The 26507-nt window shown below is 46.7% G+C and overlaps 1 protein-coding gene and 1 long non-coding RNA gene across 2 annotated transcripts in view; one reads left to right on the top strand and one right to left on the bottom strand.

Moving 5' to 3' along the window:
- The window catches only part of LOC149364142 (uncharacterized), a 57022-nt gene that overhangs the window by 29708 nt on the left and 807 nt on the right, over positions 1-26507 (top strand). The gene's annotated exons all lie outside the window — the stretch shown is intronic.
- LOC149364143 (uncharacterized) lies at positions 1370-23113 on the bottom strand. The gene is made up of 11 exons (XM_089574133.1): positions 23043-23113; positions 19153-19197; positions 17608-17779; positions 15614-15696; positions 13429-13594; positions 12574-12671; positions 9949-10117; positions 9486-9568; positions 6026-6188; positions 5083-5183; positions 1370-1636 (listed from the first exon to the last, which is right to left on the bottom strand). Exons 2-11 carry the CDS (start codon positions 19172-19174, stop codon positions 1413-1415), a joined length of 1281 nt encoding a protein of 426 aa, XP_089430259.1. The 5' UTR covers positions 19175-19197; positions 23043-23113; the 3' UTR covers positions 1370-1412.

Below are 26507 nucleotides of genomic sequence, written 5' to 3'. Positions count from 1 at the left end.
CGAACAGAAGACTTGCCGCAGTGGTCAAATTGACACATTAGTGTTTGATGACTGTCTGTACCTCTTTCCGTCGACCGAGCTGCGAGAGACCATAAGCATTGCCCTCTGCCGTGGGTGGTACACCAGTGTCCTCAACTGCCCACCTCATTGGACATCGCTCTCCAAACGTTATTAAGGCGAAAGCCTTTAATGCCTCATACTGTCGTTAGCAGACGCGTCGGCAGCCGTGTCGACAGACGCATCGGCAGCCGTGTCGACAGACGCGTCGGCAGATTCGCCCGCCTTTCGGCATCACTGCTTAAAAGGCTCAAGGTTCCAGCATGAATAAAGGCGCATCTAGTGAATGCATGGGCTTCATAAATAAAATAAAAGGAGTAAAGGCAAGAAAAGGAAAATAAAAAATAAAAATAAGAATAAACAAAAATAAAAACAAAATACAAATAAGATGTGAAAATAAAAATAAAAACAGTAAAATTAAGAAAATGAGCAAAAAATAAATAAAAAACAAAATATGAAGAATAAAAAAGTAATTAAAAACAAACAGTGGCCAGGAGAGGCTTTCGCCTTGCAGCACTTTAGAGAGCCAGAGTGCCCCCTGAATTTTTCCCCAGTCATCCGGGGAATACGAAGCGTATTTAGCGGGATGCTGTTTTGTGACCGAGACACTCCTGTCTCGACTGTAAATAGGCACAAATACACCTACTCTACAGTTTCCTCTATAACAGAGTTCGATTCCGCCCTTCGGAGCCGGGACCTGCGCGGCTGAACGAGTCAGTCAACTCAAAGCCCCTCCGTCTCCAACGGAAGCAAAACCCCTTGGGCTGTATAGTTTTGACGCAGGCTGTACTTAAAACGACGTAGTGTATGATATGCTTGACCTGCCGCGTTGGGTCAGTGATGAGGGCGCTGGGCTGCTCAGCCGGAGTTCCAGGGTTCGAACCCGGACGCGGCGGCCGCGTTTCACTGTCCGCGAAATGCAAAGGCACCCGTGTGCTGTGCGATGTCGGTGCAGGTTAATGATACCCAGGTGGTCGGAATTATTCCGAAGTTCTCCGCTACTGCACCTCTCTCTCTTTTTTCTTTCACACCCACCTTCCTTCCCTTGCTTGGAAACTTCCAGAGTCACCCGGCGATCGCGGTGTCCGCATTTACGTACCGGCGAAAGCCTGCATGACAAGTTTTGCATACGACAGCACGTCCTGGTAATCAATACACTACATCAGTTACAACCTTGTAGACTAATCCAATGTACGACCCGAAAGACTTTTATTTATTAATGCTTCTGGGATTTTTCGCTTCCGGCCAACGACGCCAACGACGACATCGGCTTTTCTGCGACGCTGTACTGAGCTGTTCATTCAGTTGGCACTCAGCTTGCGAGTTGAGCATCTTTTTTTTTACAGGATGATCGTCTAGTAGAGCATGATCTTCTTTCTTATGCGCACACGGCACATGTGGCAATATTTGAGCTTCTTTGCGCAATCCGCGCACACAGTGTGGCCGCACAGGAAGGCCACGCTCCGTCGTCCTTCCATGCAGATGCCGCATTGAAGGGTTTCCTTCAGCTCCCGCAGTTCGGTTGCCAGCTTCTTCGGGGCACAACGGTCACCGTCAGGGCTATGTTGCCGCTTTTGTGCTGTGAGAAATGAACGGAACGAATAAGTGGCGGGAAATGATCACTGACTGGGCAAAATGTACAAGAAAATGTTCGTCCGGTTTCATTTTGTGTACTCTAGACAGGATTCTCTACTAGAGCACTGCAGGGGCTCGGGCCGGCCCGTAAGCCCGGGCCAGGTCTGGCCTTGAAGCTTCGGTCCCGGGTCGGGCTCAGACCAGTGCGTAGAGGGACTGTGTTGGGTTTTTGATGCATTACAGAAGAGTTGCGATCTGGGTCAGTTGGCACACTGTCTTGAACGAATGAACCAGCCAAACGCCTTGTCTCTTCTCTGTCCTCCGTCGCTTGACTGGCTTGTTTGTTCAAGTTTTGATTCATTGTTGAAGGGCGAAGTATACGTGTGCCATTCTATAGCAGCGACATGCATGAAGCAGAGCCAAGGTGTTGGCTGAGAAAAAGACTACTCAACAATTATTTACTTCTCTTGATGTCTCCTATAGTCACATTTTTTTTTCGCGTGAGAAAAATTAAAAACAATATTTTTCTTTTACTGTTGCCCGGAACGCCCCGGAAATATAGGAATCCCGGCGCGAAAATTTTTTCAGCGGTTTATTATAATGAACTAGTACTACTTTTTTGTTGACGCGGAATGGCAGGTAGATCATTTGTAGACAGAGTTTTATCAGCGTCACTCAAAGAATTATGTTCAAGCTCCAAGTAACTTCGGATGAGTACGCCGGATGAGTACGGTTTATTTGCGTGAGTGCATTCGCCTAATAAAATTCACAGCACCGCCGACATGTGCTGCTTCAGTTATTAGCGAGCACACGTCCTCGGATCTACCAGAAGGCGCTCCGCATCCGCTCGGTTTTGTGTTACCGCTCATGACTAGACATTTAAGTTCTCAGAAGAACCCCTAAAAAAAGGACTTTCATTTGATTGCTTAATGGGCAGCGATACGTTAAAAGACAGTATGCGATTGTCTGTGTTTGCCTCCCAAAAACACATCTCTTGGCTACGAGGAACGACGTAGGAGAATAGCATATCGATTTAGGGCACTTCACGTCTTCAAACACAATCTACGCAATAAACAGGTGCATTAGCTTTTCGTCTCAGAGCCATCTCTCCGTTGCAATAAAGGCTGTATTGATTTCATCCCATACAAACGCGGCCAATGCGGCCGTGAATTAAAACCGCCAAATCGCGCTCATTAAAAAGGAAAAAAAAGTTACTGCTATGGCTGCGAGGACGTTTCTACATTTACACATCGCGGCCCTAAAAACTAATTGATAAAAAAATTCTGGGGTAATACTGGGTTTATTGCGAGCCTATGCAACCGTTTTCATTTGGTTCTAGAAACTTCGGGGCCGTTCACAGACAAGATCGGTGCTCAAAAAGCTGAGCACGTGATCCGTTTTACCTTCTCTTCTTTTTTTGTTTACCAGAACTATTTTTTTTTTTCCAAATGATATAAGCGCCTTTGCTGGCCACTTGTTCTGTAGCAGAAGACACAGCAATTTATCTCTTGAGCTGCTGCGGGAACGGGTCCGGGCCCGTGTCGGGCTGGGCCTCACTTCGAGCTTGGCTGGTCGGGCCCAGGCTCTTTAGAATGATAATGTAGTGGTCCCACGCCTAGAAGCGCGGGTCGGGCCCGGGCTTGAACTCTTGGACCCGGGCCGGGGACTCAGAATACGGCCCTTGCAGTGCCCTACTCCGTACAACAAATCGTAGGTGATCGCAAGAGAGAAAAAAAACGCAAATCATCACCGAAGCTTGAGCACTGGATTGCCACTTGCGCATCTCGGGCCCGATACTTGGGCCCGCAGTATTTTTAGCTAAGCCAAAAGGAGGCGTAAGGCAAGACCGAAGCAAAAGCTGCAAGGCACTGTGGTGAGTATGGAAAATGAGGGATGTGTTTAATCTTTCCTATACCTATTTGCAGTCATGAAGAGGCCTGCCTAAAGCGCTCGAACGACGCTCTGTGGCACTAAAAAGCATAAGCTTAGAGGGGGTACAGGGTTCCTCAGTCAACGGTGGCGCTAGAACCAAGGCAAGAACTTTTACTGCCAACAACGTCGCACGCCTAACACGCCTGCTAATCCATAATTCAGATTTCTTTTTTCGAAATACTAATTTCTAACGCTATATAAGCTTTTTCACCATTGTATGTCTTACGTGCAGTTCCTTTATTTTTCAAGGTGGGCAGCAATGAACGTTAAAAGTTCCTGTCACTTTCTACTGCCCCCGTCTCTTCGCCCAGACACTACGATGTGTATTTCTTTGATTTTGTTTTCTTTTTGCAACAGTAAGCCATTTTACAAAATGAAGGAGCAAACAATTGGTCCCCCTCGTCGTCCTTTAGCAAATACTTCTAGCTAGGATTCTCATGGTAGAGATACGCCGAGTAATGTCCGACCAGTCCTCGCAAATAAAATAAAGATATCATTTGAGATGCACTCTGCCATCGTATCAGGGAAAGAGTGTCTGTTGCTCCTGATTTTCTTTGGTGAAATCAAGCACTAAAGGCTGCCTCGTCAGTCTTTTGGGAGAGCATGGAGGAAGGAAAACTAAGGAGAGGCCCTTCGTATTCCCAATGCATTGACGAGAATGTGGCGGAAGTGACGTCAAAAGTTAGGCTTAAAAAGTCGGGCCACTAGCAACGTTGTCGTTGTTGCTAAGAAAACTCGGGCCACTAGCAACGGCGTACGGCGTCGTTAGCGTCGTTGTTGCTAGGGGCCCGAGTGTTTCTCGGTGGGGGTGGACGGGCTTTCGGCACGGTGTGTTTGGCCTTGCGTGTTAAAGTCTATATGCCTGGCGTCGTGACCTTACGCACGCATCTAAGATTGCTTTTAAATGCAGCAAATAACCGCTCATTTGATATTTTGTTCGTCAAACTTGGTGTCTTTACGCGGAGCGATCGATGCATTGAAATGAATCTCGCGAAAAGGTGGCACTCCGGAACCGCGCTTAGAAACGCGAAGAAGCGTTGATTGTTTTGATCAGCGAACTTTCGCACCTCACCAAACAGTACAGAAACATGAAGCCGCTCTCGGCGATGCTGAGCTGCGTTTCGAAGGCCACACGGCGGGTGTACGGTAGCCCGAGAAGGATGGTGAGCTGAGCTATAAGCGGCGCGCAGTGTCGTCTTTCTTCGCCTGGCGTCGGAAAAGGTTCACCGCACCTGTGCGCCGGTTTGTGTATAGGTGCGTGTTTACGGGGAGGGAGGTGTAGGAGTGTAGCGGCGAGCGGCGGTTTTTTTTATACCTTTCTTTTACGAAGCGCTTGCGAGCCGCGCGCGATCCCCGCCCCGTAGCTTGGTGGAGAAAGAAGATAGTGAGGAGAGCCGAGCCAACTTCCGGTTGCAAGGCGGCTTCACAAAACGTGACGTCAGGGCCTCTCCTTAGTTCTTTCCTTCCTCCATGGGGAGAGGAATAAAGAAACACCGTAGGCCCACACTGACGCCTTACCATGCTTGCCCTCTTGCCGCGCTCCACAGGCGTCCTCTTGTTTGGCGGAAGTGTCTGTAGTTCGTTTGCGTTCATAAATCCTCAGCGGAACTACGTGAACCCTGGAATAATAAACAGGTTATTACTATAAAGTTTTTACCAGTCATGTATCCTTCACTCTTGTGTTGAATGTTGAGGGATCACACTGCATAACACAGAACCACTTTGGCTGCTAAATGCAGCTCTTGTACGAAGGAGCGTCCTTTTAACTATTTCCGTTTTTTTTATTTGTATCCTTGTCCCTTAACCTCAACGCATTGTCATTTCACACAGCGACACATGTGTGCGGGACTTTCCGCGAGGTAAGCAGCGCAGCGGGTGCATCGAAGGGACACAGCCAAACCACCCCTTCCCCGAAGGAGAGGGAAAGTTAAGTAATTGTTTTTGATCTACATAGGTTTACATTTTCGCCTGTGCCGCTCCAAATCTGAAATGTTAAATTGTCAATGTGCTCCGATTTCTCTGCGCTTCAAACACCGCCTTTGTTGTAAAAAACAAAACCTCTTGCCCCTGTAGGCAGGGACACTCTTTTCTCTTTCACAGCCATAATCATTATATGAAAGACCACACGACACACATACAAAGCCCCGCTTTAACCAAGAAGTACGAATGTGTTTGTGTTACGTAGCGGTAGAGTGTCTTACTAGCAACCCGACGGCCCGAGGGTCAGAGGTTTCCGATCCGCCGCTGGTGCGGCTGGCGCCACCTATGGGAGCCTCTTGAAAACGACTAGTCCTAAGTTTTTCGTCACGGCGACGACAACGCCGACACCGGATTTTCTACGACATGGGGTCTTTACGCTTTCACTTAAAACCAGCGGGAGTCCTCCGTTGCTACGGGTTTCGTACGTCACAGTGTTGCTCGTGCCTGTAAAATTCCACCCATGCAGTCAAGAAGGCCTCACCCTGGGCTACCGGGCTCATTGAATCTCAAGAAGACGTGGTCGAGGTTGTGCACGTGGTCCCTGAAGCACGCCGAGCAGAGGTCGTAATCGAAGCACACAGCGCACTTCCAGCGCGTGCCCACGATGCAGCGATGGCTGCAACCTTTGCAGGTGATAATGTGGACTGCGTTGAGAAAATTTGAATCTTGGAATTCACGTATCTAAATGACCGCAATTGTCCAGAGATGCGACGATGCTACTTCCTTGTGTTTCTGTTCGCGCTGTTTTGGATGCCGTTTACAGCTTTTTCAGTGTGCGATTTTACGGCTGTGTAATTGTTCATTATGTGTAAATACATCATTGTGAAATTATATTGCAGTAGTAGTACCGCAATTCACCATTCTGTTCTCCACAACAAAATGCCGCGGACTGTGTCCTTAAACCTCTGGCGCGTCTCTGCCACTACCACTTCCGTCTAGATCTATCCTTTCCCAACTGTCGCTCCCTTTATGCTAACCTGGAGCATCGCCTTGTCCTTTCTCCCGTTGTCTTTCGGTCACCACATTACCTTGACCCTCCCCCTGTCTTTTGGTGTGCTTGGTTGGAGTCCTCCGCAGTGAAAGACCAATTGGCTAAGGTCCGAAAAGCCACCGACCTCCTTGGCGCTTAACTTTGCAGCCAAATAAGGTTTATTACTACTACTAGTCGCTGCAGGAGCCTTTGTGACATGTTACTCGCCTTTACCTATACTGCCCTTTGCTTGAAATATTTCACGATTATTGATGACAAGATTATTTCAGTGCACTGAAGTATCTTATGAACTCACCGAGACTTTTTTTTTTTCACCCTCTTATTTTAGAAAAAAGAAGCATTCACTTGTATAGCCATGTAATCGGCATGGGTTCCGATAATGTAAACTTATGAGCACTAGGAGGAAAGCAGAGAAGGTAAAGGGATGAAAGCGGCGGAGGAAGTGCCAGAGTTCTCATAGGAGCGAGAGTGGTAGAGCGAGGGAAGTGGCTCAGAGCAAAAACGATGCGGCAATAGGACAATGGTGAACTGACCTCCCTACGAAAGCGGCGCTTGCCTCGTCACACCTACGTTGTCATCGGATGAAATGGGATGTAGACCTAACACAAACCCATGCAGCGTTGCTTACACTATACAGCGGACGGAGCTTTTAGAGCGAAAGCTCTATTTCTCCCGTACAATGCTGAAGGTCATGTGGCTATGCAATTTGACCTTCAAACCAGGAGGAGCGGAGGCTTGGCTCTCAAGTCTTCCCACGTGACTCACTGCGCCTCGCCACAGCTGTGCACGTGGAGCCGACGGCACTCTCACAGCTGCCGGAAATCGCGTGAGGCTGCGTCCACTATTATTTATTTATATAAAAGCCTATGGCATGTGCTTATCTTCATGCGCTTACCTTAACAGAGCTTTCGCTTGTCTTACTAGCTTCAGCCGGGTTGAACCACAGCTAATGTTTTCGCTTTTTTTTTGTTGAAAACTCGGCGAGCTTTTTTTTCGTGTTTTTTTTTTCAGAACACCGTTTTCGGATTTTTCTTTTCTGAGAGGATCCGTATAGGAATGGCTTTTCGTCGTGGTCCCATTCACAATGTGTACGCCATGTTGTGATGAAGACAAAAAATTATGAATGAATGAATGAATGAATGAATGAATAATTGAATGAATGAATGAATGAATATTCTAATCGACGGGGAAATTACTGCTGTTTTTTTTAAAGACGAAAGCCTTACTAACCCGATTAGACGAAATTCCTTCGGCGACCTTCGTTGCTGACGCTGAGAGATGGTCCCATAAAGATGGCGCCGTAACTGCTGTCGTGAGCGCGCCGAACTGAGAGGGAAGGCACGAAGATCAACGCCGAATGCCCTCTAGTGCGCGGCAGTAATGCTCAAATATGACAGCTCTGCGACCTACGATATTGGTTAAGCATAAGCAAATGACCAACGCTGCAAAAACGCGTCGACATACCTGTAAATATGAAGAGTCTAGACCACGCGAACTGTACAAACTCAGTGGCACGCAGGAAGCTTAAATTTTAAAGCCACCAGTTCTTTCACAGAACTGCTGTTCATGGCCCGCTCTATGCGTGAAATTGGTTTTGAAGAAATGAAAGGGCGCAGTAACTGTCTCGCATCTCGGTGGACACCTCAAAAGCGCCGTTAGGGAAGTAAGGGAGGAAGGTGGGAGTGACAGAAGGGAGGAAGGAAGGAAGATGGGAGTGAAAGAAGGAACGAAGGTGGGCATGCATGAAAGAAGGAAGGAAGGTGTGAGTGAAAGAAGGAGGGAAAGTGGGAGTAAAAGAAGGGAGAAAGAGGTGTCTTAGTAGAGGGCTCCGCACAAATTTCGACTACCTGGACATACTCAACATGCACTGGCATTGCACGGCCACCTTATGCGTTTCTCCTCCATCAAAACGCGCGGCCAATGTGGCTGGGTTCGAACCCAGGTACTGCGGGTTCCCATGAAGCATCGAAGAAAATTTAGAGAAAAGAGGAGAGGAGAAAAAATTATGAAAAGTGTGGGGAGTGGCTCGGAACGGACAGATGGTGCACAGTAAGTGACATTCGCTCTTGCTGCTTTGAGCCAACTAGTTCCGCCTGCGTTCGTCGTGCTTGCATTCGGTGACCCCACCCCACCCCAGTTTTCTATTCGTATTTCCCAGACTCGTAATCCGGTTTCCAATTTTTCGAAGGGCGAAACGGACTGTTGTGCTAATTGGGAAAGGATGACATCGACTTGGCTCGCCGGACTGCGCACGGCAAGCCAACCAAAGCAGAAATATGAAGCTATCCGCATGCTGCGTGATCGATGTGCGCCTGAAATGCACACGCATTTGCGCATACTGTTGGTCAAGTTGATGACAGATCATTTCAGGGAAAGGTTGCGAGAAACACTGCGCATAGGGGAAAAAAAAAAAACATTTTTGTTTTGTTTGCCCAGCTATGATGTATGAGCCCCATTTTTGTTTTTGTTTTTTTGCTACTGATATGGTATTGAACGTGACGTAGACCTTGCTTGCTTTTACGAATATTGTCTACCGTTAACTCTAGGCCAGCGCTTTTCAGTTCCTCGGGTAGTTTACCTTTTCCTTTAGTACACTATAAGTTCGCGCTAATCTGTTTTTTTTTCTCCCTCTGCCCTCTCTGTTTTGTGCAGGTTTTTTTTTTTAACACACATTATCGCTGAAATCGAAAGACGTGCACGCTTATAGGTTAAGGGATGTAGTCGTTGCTTCGCTATCTTAAAAACACTTTGCGTGCTTCCATCTTGAATAAAATATACCGGCTTCCCTTGTGAATTTCTCTCGCTGTAAAAAATATAATTCCTGTGCTGGTAACACAAACTGTAGTATTAAACTTAATGCCAGCTTGTAGCTGATATGAGACTCGAAGCTCGAAGTGCATACCATAGTGCGTTACGCATGCTTGAGGAAATTCGTCTCAGTCATAGATACCTGCAAGTTCGTTGAGAGTTCTTTCATGACCGCTCAAGGAGCCACCATAAATGACAGATGAGGACCTCGGAGCAACTTGGTACCTGAAATTGTATACGAGCAACCGTCAGAAACTCGCGTTTTCGTTTTCAACGTCACACGTTGGTAGAGGATCGAGAGAATAAAAATTGACAGAGTAGGAGCCTCTTCATGATGTAAAAAATAGCGCACAGGGAACACACGCGACGGAAAGTAAACGACGCAGACAAGCGCTAACTCGCAACTGAGGTTTATTGCTGACGCGCGCAATATAAGGTAGTCACTTTAAAAACATAAAACAAAAACAACCACAAACAGTCCCTCCTGGAAAGACCAAGTCAGAGGAAGTAGGAGAGTAGGAGCCCTCAGCGTGGACGCTTGAAATGCTTACAATCGAAGTTCCAATGAGGTGTTTAAAATCGTGAGAAATGCTGGCAGCCCTCACCTTTTGCCTGGTGCATCCAACCGCGCGAACATGTGGCCATAGTCGTGAACGCCAGTCAAGTAGCACGTGGTACACAGCTTGTAGCTGGAGCAGTCTTCACACTCCCAGAGAGCGCCGTGTATGTTGCGCGCGTCACAGGAGTTGCAAGCGATTCCCTGGAACTTGTCAGCTGTAATATATGGAACACAATTTTAATTTATTCCGGTTTTTGCCACGAATATCGAGCACAGCGGCGGCCCAGTGGTTTGAGAACCCGTCTCACATGTTCGAAGTGCTCCTTGCTGCATTGTTGTTTTGTACTGTCTTTACATGTACCCAAAGTACTTCACCATTCTAACAATTTGCTCGCACTCCCCTCTCGCACACTAATGCCGACCGTGCGATTCGCACTTGTTCAAAAAAATGGAGGCTCTTCAGACCGCCACTTGGTAAGCGTGGTTTAGAGATTAATGGGCAACGAATACCGTATTTACTCGCATAATCCTCGCACTTTTTTTCGCAGAAAATCGGTGCGAAGTTAGGGGGTGCGATAATTACGCGGGGAAAATTTTTGAACAATGCTTTGGAGTGCTGGAAGCAAATGTAAATAGGCTGTGAACCGGGGTTCTCAAGCCAGCTATTGTAAATTTAACCAAAACTTCAATTGCAAGCAGGACTTACGTTTGTAATAAAACCACAGAGACGACAAACACTAGCTGCAGAAACACTTTATTTGCGAAGGCTGGCCGCCCGCAACATCACCATCACTCAGAGTCCGCGGAGTCCACGTCGACCGAGAGCACGGTGACAAAAGTAGCACGCACTGAGCGAGGCCTACGAAAGTCTTCGCAAAATGGCAGAACTATGCGCGGAACTCGGGAGAACGTGCGGCGGTACCAGTGGAACAAAACTGACGAAACACCTTCTCGCCTTCTCGCTCTCTTGAATGTTTTTATCTAGCCCAAAGATTCCGCTTTGCTTTGAAGTAATCATTTTCTTTCCTATCTGAGCTGTAGTTGTCTTAGGCTGTAGCTGGGTCATCCGCTCCTTTGTATCTGTTAGTCCTTTTATCATTAGTTTGGTAATGCTATATTTTGATAGTGCATGCACTTTTCCTTAGTTCTGTCGAGTGATGTTGGGGATGCGATGATTATGCGAGGAAAAAAAAAAATTCCAATTTTCGATAGGCAATGTGGGGGGTGCGAGCATTATGCGAGTGCGAGCATTATGCGAGTAAATACGGTAAAAGAAAATACTTGAAATTCCCTTCCTCCTATTTACACAAAGGGGGCGCCTAAGGTTTCGTGTCTATAGCTAAAGAGACCCACAAATGGATTTCAAGTAGCCATTTGTTTTCGCCGCAACGAAAGCTTCCTCTCTCACCTGCTTGTTTCCGACACAGTTTGTTAGAAACTCGTTAGGACTGTAGAAGATATTTGCTAAGCTATGCTGGGCGAGTTGGAGAGGATGCACTTTGAAAAATTCAGCACAACAAAGGAACGAATACAAAGAAAGAAGGCACAGGCGAGCGCTGTCTCACAACATTTCTCTAAGAGTGAAACTGCCTACATGGAATCAGTTTGGGTCTGTTTTATTGTGACTTGCTTTTTTACCGTTGTATCACTTTAATTGTTTATTCTTTTTTTTTCGTTTTTCTTCCTGTATTACTGTAGCCTTCATAATAAACATTCACTTGTCAGAGAGCGTTCGTCTTTTCCTTCTTCCGTTGTACTCGTCCCTTTGTCGCGCTGAATTTTTCAAAATGAGTCTATGAGCTCGCCGAGGAGTCGTTTCTGCCGTAGCCGGCCTTCAGCAGCCGGTTTCTACACGCAGCATGCTCGCGAAGTTTGAAGTTCACCGCGGTACATCACTGTACCTTGGTGAAGCTGCTCCTTGAGCTCCAGGCCGATGATGCCCTCGCAATTACAGCGGTGCGTACAAAAGAGATTGCGCCGATGCGCCGATAAGTGGGTGCGGCCATTGTAAACAAACCGGGTGCCGAGGCGTGACGTATTCGAGGGTAGGGCGTTTATTTCGTTTATTTTACTCGTGTATTTAGTTTTTCGAGGTCGCGGGAGTGTATGAGATAAGAGGGAGAGGAAGAGCATCACTTTTAATCGACGATACCATAGGTGTTATCAAGCTACCTCTAATATCATTGCGCTTTGTTGCCCAATGATGGAATACATATCACTCATCTGTGTTACTTGACCTAGGTAAATACCGTTTCATGGCCCCTTTAACAGAAAATCAGTAATATTTTACCTGTATGTGTTCATGTTTGGAGATACAGGAATAATGGTAAGGTTTCGCCTCAAGATGACACTTCGATTTGTTTTATGCGAGAATTATAAATGCTCGTTTCTTCTGTCTCGATCAATTATGAGGGGAAAAAAGATTCACACAGATGCCTAATTATAATACGTGTTGGCAATGCATGCGACAGCATTAGAAGTTGTTGATCTCTTTATTGCTAGTGGCATCGGGAGACGTCACTTTCTGTCTGCTGACGTCAGCTTCCTCCAGACAATGGAAATTATTCGATCTGGCGACGAATTTTACAGTCAACGACACATTTTTTTTCCCCGATGAGGCTTCTGCTCATATCTAATTAATATGCACCACTAGCCCGCGGAGACTGCTCACCCTTTTCGTTCTGCTGGCGATCTTTACAGACATCGTCTTGGTCGGAAGTGTCCGTAGTCTGCGAATTTCCAGAGGCCCCCCATGGAGGCACGAGCATCCTTGAGCGATAAGGAAATTTCATATTTATTATTAGTCAGTTATCTTTTCTCTTTAAATTACTGTTAGTGGCATGTGGTGTGTGGGGTTCGACGCCCAAAAGCATGCGCACGGGCTATCACTGAAGAACTCCGGATTAATTTAAACCTCCGGACAACACACATCACACTTCCTTTTTCAAAATTCGCGACTACAGAAATGAGACCGCAGCAGCCGGGATTCGGTCCTGTATACTGCTACCACCGCGGATTTTTGTTTTAAAAACTGCTTGACAAAAACAACGCGGAAAAACTTGCGTTACACAAAGTGAAGGAATTGTACGAAGTCTCCTATCTGTAATCTATTACCGTTTTTTTTTTTTATCTTACTCTCACGCTGCAGCCTCTCACGGAGTGTGCTGCCGCAGAGAGCACGTATAGCTCGCGAAATTTTCAACCGCCGTACACATGCGCTCTTTTGCTCCCTCAACGTGGTTACGTTAATGTAAATCAGAATACAGCAAGCCAGGTGACCAGGCAAAACCACCTCTTGCAAAAGTCCCCGCTCCGCCTATATGCTGGATCAGTGGCTGCGGCGTCTGGCTCTTGAGTCAAACATAGAGGTCCTGGATCCCCGCCTCGGAGCGTGAATCTGGATGGCGGTAGCAGTCAGATATCGCTACACCGTTAGGTGTGGTCCGTTGGTAAAAAGTAATCCGTCGTACTTCACTACGGTGAGCTTCACAGTACAAAGTGTCGCTCTTGAACACGGAATACTCACCCGTAGCTGCCGGGCGCATTGAATCGCAAGAAGATGTGGTCGATGTTGTGCTCGTGCGCCCTATAGCACCTTGTGCAGATGTCGTAGTTCGAGCACACTGCGCACTTCCAGCGCGTGCCCATGATTCCATTACGGCAACCATTGCAGGTGATGCCGTGTATCTCGGCTGCAGGAGAGTAAATTAAAGAGCAATACGTGTAAATTTGAGACATATATTAGTGAGAAAGCGCACTCATACTCTCACCAATAACGACAAAGAATCTCTTCCCCGTAAGTACGTTTACTGTTCACCGTACATACTCATGATATTGTGCCGTTGCGTAGCAACCCGAGTTACCCCCCGAGCCTACCAGTATTACTCGGGTAAGCTGGCGTTAAGTTCGGAGGAGCGTCACGCCAACTGCGCGAGAGGTTGCTCGGGAAGAACAACACAGTCCCTACCGGTGGCTCGGATATAAACAAATGTGATATAAACGCCAATGCAGGGGCGCATCTCTTAACCGCTGCATGCGCCACTGCGCTGGTTGGTATGAGGACTCCTAGCCAGCCATGAATGTTAAGTATGAATGGCCAATTCCGCTTATATGAGCATTAGCCTATTAAAGATATGCAATACCCTGAAGGCGGAGCTTAAGTGTCCGATCCAACTGAAGAATGAACACCTGCTTTCGCACGTCTACTTGGTTTAACTACGTTAACAACGTTAACTACGTTGGTTCAACTACGTTAACTACATTGGTTTAACTACGTTAAACCAAGTAGACGTGCGAAAGCATTCTTCATTTCTCAGTTCATTCTTCAGTTGGATGGGACACTTAAGCTCCGCCTTCAGGGTATTGAATATCTTTAATAGGTTAATGCTCATATAAGCGGAATTAACTATAAGCGGAGTTAACAACGTTAACTACGTTGGTTTAAATACATTAAACCAAGTAGACAACGTTAAAACCCTACTAAAATTGATTACAGGCCTTCAAGACATCTGGAAGCTTTTTTGTTTGGAAGCGACTGATAGACGACTTCTGAACTAGAAAGCGAAGAGCTTTGTCTTCTTTTTTTTCTGTTGCGGCATTATCTGGTGTTATTTGCTGCTCTTTTAATGTGTGATAGAAAGGCTGTAGAGTGATAGTTGATTATGTTTAAATGCATCATTATGAAAATCCTATGTGACGTAGCAACGGTATCCACTGCGTTGAAGACGGGATTCTTTCCAACACGGAATGGATAAGGGGTGGGACAGAAGCATCACTCTATTACAAAATGTTTCGACGAGACGGCATGTCGGGACGTTGCCGCTTTAAGACGCCCAAATTGTCAAGTGCACTTGTCGAAATGATGGCTAGCAGAATCTGGCTTCCTTTCTACCTCTTATTCTTTACAGCGAGCAATTTTAAATAGCCCGATTTTGCCTCGGTTTTCTTCAGGACCCCCGCAGTGGCTTAGGGGTTTGAGCAAGCGGCGAAAGCGGCGCAGGAAGTACGAGTGATAGCTGTACAAAAAGACAGGGTTTCATACACTTGCTCGCCCGAATTGCGCGTAGGCAGCACGCAAATAAAAAAAGACCACGCTGTCCACACAAAAATATATTTAAAATGTGCAGACAGTTGCACAGAAAACAATAAAAGTGCATGTCCATGAATGCCTTAAAACTTGTTATAGACGTTACTACAGGATCCTGAAGCGTAATCTTCTAGGCATCATCGTCTGGCGCTACAGGTCGGTTGTTGATATGTACTGTATTTGTATACTGGAATGGGAACGTTGTTTCTGCTAATGTTACTACCAGGTGTTTGAGGGAAGGTGATAGTAAAAAGCTAAATATTAGAATTTAGTTAATCCCTTTGCTAGTTTACATGATTAGCCTGTTTCTTGAAGTGCGCTAACACCGGTATTACTGCGCCGCAAAAAGCTTCCATTTACCTCAAGAACCCTATTTTTAAAAATTGTCCTTATCCCTGAAACACCTTGAATATATGTGCGTTCCGATCTTTATTAAATAGATCTGTTTCTCTTTCCGAAAAGAAAAAAAAGCAATCAATTCTTCTGCTGGTCACAAAAACCCTTGCCTGAAACTGACCGTCACCGTGTAACGGCTAAGTCACTGGTGCCGTGTGCAAGTTTGGCTTGAATTGGAAACCAAAATTCGTGATGAAAACTTGAGGAAATTCGTACCGTCCGTAGTTACCTCTTTTCTCTTTGTCATTATCTTCATGACCACCGTGAGTTCCGCCAAACATGACAGATGTTGCTCTCGGGAAAACTAGGTGCCTGAAATTTCATGTCAGCAATTATTAAAAACTCGCACTATATTTTGAGCGGTATAGTTTGCTCAATCAAGAAAACTTTCTAGCCATGCCTGGAAACCTTCGACGCGATCCTGCCCATACTCCTATTTTGCTCAGTTGTAGTTACACTCTAAAAAGGAGTAAAGAAGGAGTAACCTGTCCTTTAGTGTACTCGCCTTTTATAAAAAGGGAGTGCGCTTGAGGAGAGGTAACTTACTTTTTACTCCTATACAGTCTTATTTGTGCTTAGAGTGCAGGTGATTGAAATAACATTGCCTTGCTTAGTCACTCAGGAGATGAGCTGCAAAGCATGATCAATGAGTTCGACAGGCAGAACAGAACAGTAGGCCTTAAAGGGACACTGAGGAGAAATTGAAGTTGGCTTGTATCGACAGAATACCAGCTCCTGATTACAAAAACGCCACTCATACTGACAACAAAGCTCTTGTAACGTAGAAAAGAGCAAGAACCAAAGTACAGGTATCGCCGCCACAGGCCAAACTCGCAAGTACAAGCGTCATGACGTCATATAACAAAACAGTGTTGCTGGAACCAATGGTTCTAGCAACGCTAGGACCCGAGAAGCACAAATCACTTAGGCGCAGCCAATGCATGCGCAAATCTCCTTGACGTCGCCAGATGGCGCCACGTGCCGGGCAGCTACGCGCTCGCCTGAAGCATCGGGACCAATCAGCGCCTGCTCGCCGGCGTTAGGCGGGCTCCCGGTATTCCGCTAGCGGTATCAAGGTACACGGTATTCTAAAGGTGTCTTTTTGCGAGAACTTCGTTGACGACTTCGAGAACGAGATCCATCGTAACGCTCGCAAAACGCCGGTGCAAACGTAAGCGAAGCGACTGTAGCGACGGCCGCAATAGCCGATAGATGCCTTCAACGTGCGGCCGGCGGAAGCTTTCTTTTCGGCTGCTGCTAGGCCGCACTGCTGGCAGCCAGAAATCACGGAGTCTGCATCACGTCATGTTTCACGTCACTTAGTCCTCTGTCGTCATAGCCGAATCCCAAATTTGAATCACAGCGGCGGGAAAAACCTTTTCAACTTCGAATCCAAATTTCTTAGAAATAAATGCATTTTTCGCTGCCGGCCAAGTGGCAACAAAGCCATGACATGCCGAACTATCGGATTTTGCTATAAAAAATATATTAATAGTGCTCTCCTCAGTGTCCCTTTAAACTATCATGCAGGAGACGAGAGTAATGCTCAGCAGTCTATCAAGCTATCAGCAGTTCGCAGTTGGTAGTGGGGGGCTGGAAGTAGTAAGATAATATGTTTGTTTAGGGCAAGTAGTGACCGCTGATCGGGATCATGATAGGGAAACAACTAGAAGAATAAGAACGGGGTGGAGCTCATATGGCAGGTTCTCTCAGATCATGAATGGCAGTTTACCCATATCCCTCAAGAGGAAAGTATACAACAGCTCTAACTTACCGGTACTCGCCTATGGGGCAGAAACGTGGAGGCTAACAAAAAGGGTTCAGCTTAAGTTAAGGACAACGCAGCGAGCTATGGAAAGAAAAATGATAGGTGTGACGTTAAGAGACCGCGGGCGGAGTGGGTAAGGAACAAACTCGTATTAATGGCACCCTAGTCGAAATCAAGAGGAAGAAATTGCTTGGGGAGGGCTTGTAATACGAAAGCAAGATAACTGCTGGTCCTTAAGGGTAACGGAGTTGATTCCAAGAGGAGGCAAGTGTACCAGGAGGCGGCACAAAGTTAGGTGGGCGGATGAAGTTAAGAAGTTTTCGGGGAGACGGTGGCTGAAGCTTGAGGAGGAAAAGGCTAATTGGAGAGGCATGGGAGAGGCCTTTGCCCTGCAGTGGGTGTAGTCAGGCTGATGATGACGATTAAATTCATGACGAAGGGCGATCAACTCTCACCTTTTACTTCCTGGTGCATCATACCGTTCGAACATATGGTCCTGCTCGTGTGCACCAGTCAGGTAGCAAGTGGTGCACAGGTTGTAATTGGAACAGGCTGCGCACGTCCACAGCGCACCGACTATGTCCCGTGTGCGGCAAGAGCAGCAAAAGGTTCCTAGGAACCTGACAGCTGTAATATACCGAAGACGATGCAATAAGTAAGTCAACTTTTTTCCGTGGTGTGTACTTTCGCTTCAAAACGGAAAAATATACTTTCGCTTTCGGATTTTCCCTCGGGCGCCATGATGGCAAACCCCACATAGCCTCGGCAGTGTGGGCCAGAACAGGGTTCTACAAGCGGATTATAGAAATATATCTTGCGAGAATGATCTAGCAGGCTATATTCCGTTTCATACAGAGCAGGCAAGCTGCAGAGGTTGCTGAAGTAGTGCGTCCGCGAAACTATATTACTCCGCCACGTATCCTTCGTTCTTCTCGAAACTCCGGTCATTGTTTGGATGAATACAAAGAGCGGTATAAAAAGATGTGGTAGCATTGAAAATCACGGTCGAAGCTGTGAGGCGCTCAGTGTTCGGGCTCTCTGGCCATAATTTTCACGGAGAATGAACAACTTTTTGGGCGCGGATTTAGTAGAAGCGATTCGCACTACCAACCGCGTATCATACCACCACGTGTACTTTTTGCTTCTCGAAATCGAGACGAGTCGCAGGACGAAAATGTGGCAGGAGGTAAAACGAAGTCCAGGAGCTGCCAGTCACGGCACTTGAGATTTGCCGCTACGAATTACGCTTGTGTTCGCTTTGGCTGTGCGGCGAACTACTTTTTGCGTGCGGACTTAGCCTGCGCGAACAGGCGCGATAGCTTTGGCAGCGTTACCTGCTATGTATGAAACGCAGTATAGTTGGTGCACAGTTTTGCTGGACCGTTAGTGCAGAATGCCAGCGACAACACGTCTTTTTCGTTTCTGTTTCACCGGCCATTCTGCGTTAACGGCCCGCTAAAGGATCGCAGAAACGTGCACCTACTAACAGTGCTCTTAGTTCGCCAGCATTATGACTGCTGTGAGCTCGATGCAAGCTATGTATGCCTTCCAATAGCATACCATGCAGTACCGCTCATCTGCTTTACCATTCGAGCCATGCACGATAGCCAACAGTAATTTGTTTCAGATTAATTTTAGACTGTGCGTCGATGGCTAAATAATCCGTGGTTGCGTCACTTCAGTCAAAGCTTTGGTTTCCAGTCATGTTTGGAGGAAAAGCTGAACAGGGTTAAAGGCAACTTCTATTGTTCTCTCATAGGTGCGGCTCACAAATGCTTTAGACATGTATTACAGAATGTTAAGCTAGTTGATGTATTATGCAAGAGAACGGCAATGCTACTACGACAGCACAAGAAAACAAGCCATGTGCGTTCTATTTCTTGTGCTGTCGTAGTTGGGCCGACGTTCTCTTGCGTCATAAATTCTAGGCGTTTAGAACGCCTGTGGGAGGTAACGAAGAGGAATTTTATTTTTGTGATCCGTAAGCAAGGTATACTCACTTCGTATTCCTGGCCTATCCATCTAAAGCAGTGATTTCTGCGAACCTGGAATACCAGGAAAAAAAATCGCAATGAATTTATTATCTTCATGGAAGCCAGACGGTCGATGTTTTGCTGCCATTTTCTACAATGCAGTTATTGCTTTCAAAATTTGATTTCATATGAAAATACACTGCTAGTAAGTGGCAGCTGCAATTGGGCCTAACCAGTCATAAGATACAACAGAAATTTTTTTGTGTACATGAGAGTTTTATGTATTATTTTTAGCGGTTAACTTGTAGTTACCACCGAACATTTTGTAATGCCAACATAATTTTCTGCAGTAGCTACATAGAAGTACCACTGAACTACAGACCACAGAAAAATACGACAGAAAAATAGGACAGAAAAATACTACAGATCATACTACAATACTATAGAGAAGTCTCGTTGTGACAGAACGACAAGACATTTTGTCGTATTTTGGGCACGATTCTGTTTGCACTGGGCATGCACAAACCTTTCTGAACTTGATAGAGGGCGTTCTTGTTCAAATCTTTCCCCCTCTGTGACATAAGGCGCCGTGTTTTGTAGGTATACGTTATGGACATTGTTTTTACTAGCATGCAGTTTCTGATTTTGACAATCTATCTTGCTTATGTTTCCAGTGTTTTGATACTTCCATATTTTTCTCATCACCCCCGTATCCCTTTCCTTAACGCGATAAGTCGGCGTTTGACAAGGGCGTATAGGTTAAAGTGTAGGAAATGCTTAAGGTCCGCTTCAGAACGCAACCTTAGTCCATTTTCAGTTGGCCTCCAATAAGTATGTGCCATGGGAGCGAGGTTAGCAAAGCAATTATTGTTGTATTCTTAGTCCTGTGACTGCAGAAATCAATTAATATTTGGGTTGGTATAAAATATTACAGCAGAGTAGGCTAAACAGGCCCTGAGCAGAATTATACGCTCAAACCGGCTCAATTTAGCATTTGCTTTTTTCTGTCTGGCCACAAGCAGGAACCGAAAACTACCGCTACAGTGAATCAGAATAGACAGGGAAGCAGACGGGTTCACCGCGTCACTCCAGCGGCGTCGCCAGTAGCTGCCCACTTTGAAGAATGGATGGATAGATAGATGGATGGATGGAATGTTAGGAAGGTACTCTTTGAAACGGAGTGGTGGCAGGTGCTATCATGCTCTATATTTCCTTTTCTTTTTTAAAATATTTTCTAATTTGTCATAGTGAACAATATTATCATAAATTTTTCTTTGTAATTTTACTTACACCTCAATTCTATTGATTTCACACTTGAACCATTTTTGAACCCTGAAATTGCATTCTTACGTCACCGCCCTGCTTGTTCAACCCCAGTGCCGCCAGAAACGCGTGGATCACAATGGCGTTCGAGTGTCATCGAGCAGTCGTGTTTTTGCGCCTAAAGCACCTAAAAAAGGCGTTCTATTGTTTTATGCCCCAGGCACGCGGCCTAAATCAAGTTGCCAATTCTGTTCGCAGACAAACTCAGGAACACAATATCAACGCTTTCAATAGTGGACGACATTTAAAGAACGTTTTAACATAACCAAGTGGGACGTGCGCGACCACGTGAGGCAACACCGCCTCAAAGATAACCCCCTGTAAGATCTTATCGTCAGCCACTATCGGCACCTGCGCGTGAAGGGGGGCTGTGCCGGTTCCGAGAGCTGACGGAGTAGCCGAGCAAGGCCTCCCCCGCTGACGCTCAGTCAAAGGATGAGGCTTCACACATACCTCTGGTTTTCAGCTTTGTTAGTGATATGGTGTTTTCGCACTAAAACGGAAATTGGGCTCAGATATAAACACCAAAAAATCTACCGAACTTTCAAAAACGAAATCGAAACGTCCTACCCCTAATCACATCTCACACTCTTGTTACACGAGAGTGTGATGCCTTGTGGGGAAGTTACGGAAAAGAAACATCCCCTGAAAAAACGTCTCCATATGTGAAATAGGAAAAAATCTGCCCAAAGAGGTGCCATCAGACGTCTCATAACCCGCAGTGACTTGTGCACCCGCCTGGCGTGCGGGAGATGCCACTAGTAGGCGTTACCCCATGAGGCGGATTTAAGTTGTTTGAAGGTGGAACAAATCACTGACCCGTAAACGCGACGGTAGGCTCAACGCAACGCAAGTGTGCCAGTAATTTTTAGCTCAAGGCTCGGGAGATTTGCAACGGAACACTATATGAGAAGTACATCTTGACACGCAGAGTAGATACAGGCTAAATACGTTTATTGCCAGGCGTCGAATTTATAGGATAAGGATAGGATGGCACAAACTGGGCATATCCTGCACCCTATCATCGAGCTATCGCAGGAGCCTGATGCTATATTCAGGGGGCGGTAGTTCAGCGCCTATGCATGGCACCTGGAAAAGCAGCCTCGTGTTTGCACCGGCGCTTGCGAGGTATACATGTACGAATTAGAAGACCTAGTATAAAAGCATGCAAAGCGCTAAAGGTTGGATACCTGTCCCAGAATTCATTTAAACGCTTCTGTATTTAGTTTCAGAATGGAGGCTGCATGACCGTGGTATGATCTGGTACTGCAGAATACTTCATGCTTACATATATTCTCAAATTAAAGAGAGATACCAATAAAGAGGGCAATTATTTGTCAAGTGGATTCCGGAACAATTAATTCTTTCTGTAGTTTTTCACTTAGAGGATTTTTTTTTTCTAAAGGGCGCTTCGTAGGGGTACCTTTGACTTTGACCTCTTTCTGGAGACGTATTTTCCGGGGCCGTTTTTCCCGGGGGCGTTTTTTCTTACTCACGCCTTGTGGGACGTGACCAAGCTTGCAGTCATGCTTTCGATGCGGGCCAAGTTGTGTGCTGTGGCGCTAAGATATATGTGCCGTATCATCAGTCACCTTTGAAGCCCTCTGTGTGCAGACATCGCAGATACAATAAAAACAACGCGACGCAGTTGCCGCTTGTCCAGTATGCAAAACATCCGGCTACTGGCGACATACAGCGGCACGTACAGGGTCAATCACACTTAGAGGGAACACGGCTCAGCGTGGCCACGTACCTGCAAAGTCCCATTGCATCTAACCCATTCATGAATCGATGCAGAGTGGCGCACGAGAAGAGAGACCTCGACGTGGTGCCTCGTGTCATCTGCCCCTTTGCACGCATCCGCCACCGGCTTGGTCGCAATAGTGCTCCACGTGTGTGGAGCCACGAGAAGCAGTGTTTCTTCTAAGTGTGACTGGCACTGTACCTCGGCAGCTCTAATTGCGGGAAGAAAGGCGGAGGGGACTTCTTAGAAGGTTGAGTTTCGTATTCGGCTTGGCTATTGTTAGGCCAAGACACAGGCGGCGGGGAAACGCTCGACACATACGAGAAGAGCAAACACGGATACCGATGTAATATTTTCAGCTCTGTTCCGACTATTTTGCGCTCACTGTTTCCACCAGATGTCACCAAGCGCGCACTCAGGCACGTAATGTGACCCCGTTACTTTAGCCCGTTACTTTAGCACGTAGAGAAGCACAGATACAAAGTCGCAATGACGGTATACAGTGCATATTTCAGCCCCGCTGTCCTTTTTTTTTGGAGGACGCAGTTTGTAGGACGCAGTTTAAAGTTTCCCAAAATTTCATTATCCCATAGTTGCTTCGGCTGCTCGGTGGTCATGGCGCTCGACCGATGACTCGGGTTCGATCCCGGCCGCGGCGGTCGAATCTCGATGGAGGCGAAATTCTACAGCCTCGTGCACTGTGCGACGACAGTGCACGTTAAAGAACCCCGGGTGGTCAAAATTATCCGGAGCCCTCCACTATACGGCGTCCCTCATAGCCTGAGTCGCTTTGGGGCGTTAATCGCCCATAAACCTTACAAGTTCGGTAGAAGTTTACGAAAAGAAGTACCTCGAAAACGGCTTTCCTGTGGCTTGTCTTCATAAAAAGGCTGCCTTCAATCCTGAGCACAGTGCGGCACCGATGTCGCTGCCCCTGTTGTCGCAGGAAAGTTTCACACACCCCTTCATATTCAATAGAGTGCAGGAAAGAAATTATCAGATAACGAGAAGAATGCTTTCTTCATGCCGTGCTCCACGTCGGGGGCAGGATATCAGATATGGACGATACCAAGAAAAGCACGGAGTTCTGCCGGGCTGTCACTGCATAGACCTTGCCCCTCGGAGGCCTCGACGTCAAAATGAAACGTGACCCAATCGCTCTACCGCGCTGCCAGTCGTGCTTGCCGAACGTCGGTGGCCGATATAAGCAACGTTTAAACGAATAGTCGTTTTAAAGCTCTTTCAGATTGAAGGTACTGAGCGGCGCGGCGAAAAATTTCCAACTACTTGGACCCTTGTCGCTCTGGCCGCTCGAGCCGCCGCGACCGCTGGTAACAAGTTTTTGCGCCGCGGCGGCAAAAATCGCGAGCGCTTTCGCTTGCATATGAAACTGGCTTTGCTCGCGGTACCCAGAGACAATCGCGCGGCAGCACTCGAGTTGGATGTCACCGCATAGTGTGTCAGGTACACCGTTACCGAGGAAAGCAATCGAGAGCGCTTTTCCGAGTAAAAGCAGATTAATGCCATTTGAGATGCGACATCGGCGGCGCCGCACGGACGTCCAGCATGTCTGGCGAATTTTAATAAAGTGAAACGTAGACTCTTTAGATGTCCAGTGTTCCGTCTCATTTCCTCAGGACAGCGTGTCAAATTTTTGGTTAGTGTGCTAGTACGCCGTCTCCGCGGTGGCGAGTTTTCCTGTGCACTGCGCCGGTCGACTTTGTTAAATGCTAGGAGCTTCCGTTAGTCTAACAAAACGCCATTCGAACTTTATTCATTTTTTTTCGTTTCCCGATGTTGGCCGATCTGCAGCACTATCCATCAACCAGTGTGCGAGTAAACACGTGACAGTGCGTTCTTGTAACGGCGCAATATTAAGGCGTAAGCCATTCTTGGCTCATGAGTGGCGTGTACGGAAGTTGTGGATGGAAGTTGTCCGCGCGAACTGCCAATCATAAGTTGTATGGTGAATAAAATAAAATGTGAAAGTTGATGAAGCGGCGTTTGATAACACATATGTAATGAAATAAAAACCAAAAACAAACAAACAAAAATAAAAATAGGTAAGGAAAGGATAAACGAATGAATAAAAAATGAAAAATGGAGGCAGAAAGAGAGGACAGGGAAAGGCTTTCTCATTTCCGCTCTTCAGCAGACTTTAGTGCACCTGTAATTTTTTTCAATTTTAACGCCAGGGGCAAATTTTCACTTCGATTTTCGCTAGAACAGCTGGTGTTATATTCGAGTAAATAAGGCATATTCCAGTGCCTCCCTCTGAGTCTGGAAAGGCACACCTCATTCGAGCGGCCGGACTAGAGCACTGCACGGGCCTCAATCTGAGGCCCGGCCCGGGCCCGAGACCTGAAGCCCGAGCCCGGCCCAGGCCCGCGGCTTCAAGCCCGGGCCCAGCCCGGGCCCGCTAAATTATCGCTCTAGCGAGCCCGGCCCGGCCCGTGAATCCCGGAGTGAAGCCCAGCCCGGGCCCGGCCCGGCCCGTTTCACAGTAACGCTTCAGGTATACTGCTCACTCTGAGCAAGTAGACCGCTACTACACCGATAAGAAACTGGCCGACAAAGGTTCTGAAACCGCAGTTTGGCTTTCAGAAATTTGGTTCTTTTTAACCCAGAAGGTAGAGATGAAGAGTAGTGCTCGCCAGGCCCGTCTTTTGGACAGTGATCTCGTGTAGGTGGGCAAAGATAAACTCGGAAGTACCGAGAGCTAAATAAAAAGGGCTGCATACACTGTTAGTAGTCTACTTTGCGTTCCCCCCTGATTTTAATCAGTCATATTATGCCGCCCGCGAAGTATAAATATTAAAGCTGCCTAGCAAGCAGTGGGATGACATTTCTTTTAGTGAACGCGATCTCATAGGTTGACCTCATAGCCGAACTGGTCGCCTTTCAGCAGAAACGAAAAGCTAAAAGGCTTGAGTATTTCACGGTATGTGCTTAAAGACTATAAGCGTCCTAAACTGATATGTTCTTCCCGAATGAATTTCTAGTAGTGTATAGGTATGTTTTGGGATGACGAACGATCAATGGCCAATTAAGGCCGGTTGAATTTTACTCGTTCTGCACCGCGGCGTGGAAATAAGGAAATAAATAAGTCAATGAATAAAGCTTAGTTTTTTTTTTTTTTCTCGGCGCGTACTATAACCCATAGCTCATCCGTGTCGCTGCTTCAATGCCGCAGTTGTGCACTTCACTCTGCAATAGCGAATGAAAAGTCGGACACCAGCCGTTTCTGTACGGACCCAAGCCCGACTCGGGCCCGCAGCTTTAAGCCCGAGCCCATCCCGGGCCCGCAACTTCAGGCCCGGGCCCGGCCCAGGCCCGGCAATATAAATCACGTCCCGGCCCGGCCCGGCCCGCGGGCCGGGCTCGGGCTTTCGGGCTGGCCCGAGCCCGTGCAGTGCACTAGGCCGGACACATGGAAGCTACGAATCAACACTGGGCGCCCAATGGCGCACTTCCGTTTCCGGATTTGTTTTCGGCAGTGTTGCGCTCCTTCAGCGATATTGAGGGTAATGTTGGTCAAAGATCTTTTTTTTTCGTTTAGCCTCTTTGGCGCAAGAAGGGGGGGGGGGGGGGGCAATCTTTTCGTGGTGCAGTTTGGAGCCGCACTTCCATCACTGAGCTGCTGCTTGCATTAAACACCCCAGAGAGATGTCCCCCGTGTGATAGTGGTGAATAGGCAATACGCTAAGCTGTCTTATGAAATTTTGGGGCTGTACATGCACTCTGTGACGGGAATCATCTCCGATATGCAGCTGTTTAGATTTGATGGGTGACAAACATCATTACGTACTTACATAATCATTACTTGCATTACGTGCGAACAGTTCAAGGATTCTAACATATAATGCTTGAATAATATTGTTAATGTTGCTTTATAGTTTATTTATAGTTACGTGTGATAAGTACAATAAGATTTAAAACTTTAAGTAAGAATAACTTTTAGACTTCGCGTTAAGCTAACGTTACGATTCAACGTAGAACGCTTGTTGTGAGTTTTTAGCATTAGTAAAACGGTCCAACGCAACTTCTGACGTTACTACAACTTAGAGAACAAATTTACAGCATTGTTTTAATATTCAGCGCTAGCTGGGTAAATCCGGAGCTACTTGAAGGCAGCTTTCCTTTCGGAGGTGGTATGTGTGCCGGAATAGGTCTGGTTTCTGAAAGAACCTGAGGTGATTGCAAGTGAAAGAAAGGAGAATCGACACGAAATGTATGTTTGTGAATGCAAGGGTTAGAGCCTGATAACGCTCACGGTATCAGAATCAAAATAGTAAAGCAGTCAAAAATGAAAGAA

The sequence above is a fragment of the Amblyomma mixtum genome, chromosome 2 (assembly GCF_055824585.1).
Source record: "Amblyomma mixtum isolate Tamu chromosome 2, ASM5582458v1, whole genome shotgun sequence".
NCBI classification, from domain to species: Eukaryota; Metazoa; Arthropoda; class Arachnida; order Ixodida; family Ixodidae; genus Amblyomma; species Amblyomma mixtum.
The sequence above is the reverse complement of the archived record's forward strand: the minus strand, read 5'-3'. Positions and strand labels throughout refer to the sequence as shown.

Excerpts from the sequence above, each read along its gene's own strand:
- LOC149364143 (XM_089574133.1), bottom strand. The coding sequence starts at position 19,174 with ATGGATAGGCCAGGAATACGAA. Across the intron at positions 15,697-17,607 it reads GATGCACCAGGAAGTAAAAG|GCACCTAGTTTTCCCGAGAG; the intron begins GTGAGAGTTGAT and ends ATGAAATTTCAG. Across the intron at positions 5,184-6,025 it reads AATGAGCCCGGTAGCCCAGG|GGTTCACGTAGTTCCGCTGA; the intron begins GTGAGGCCTTCT and ends TTATTATTCCAG.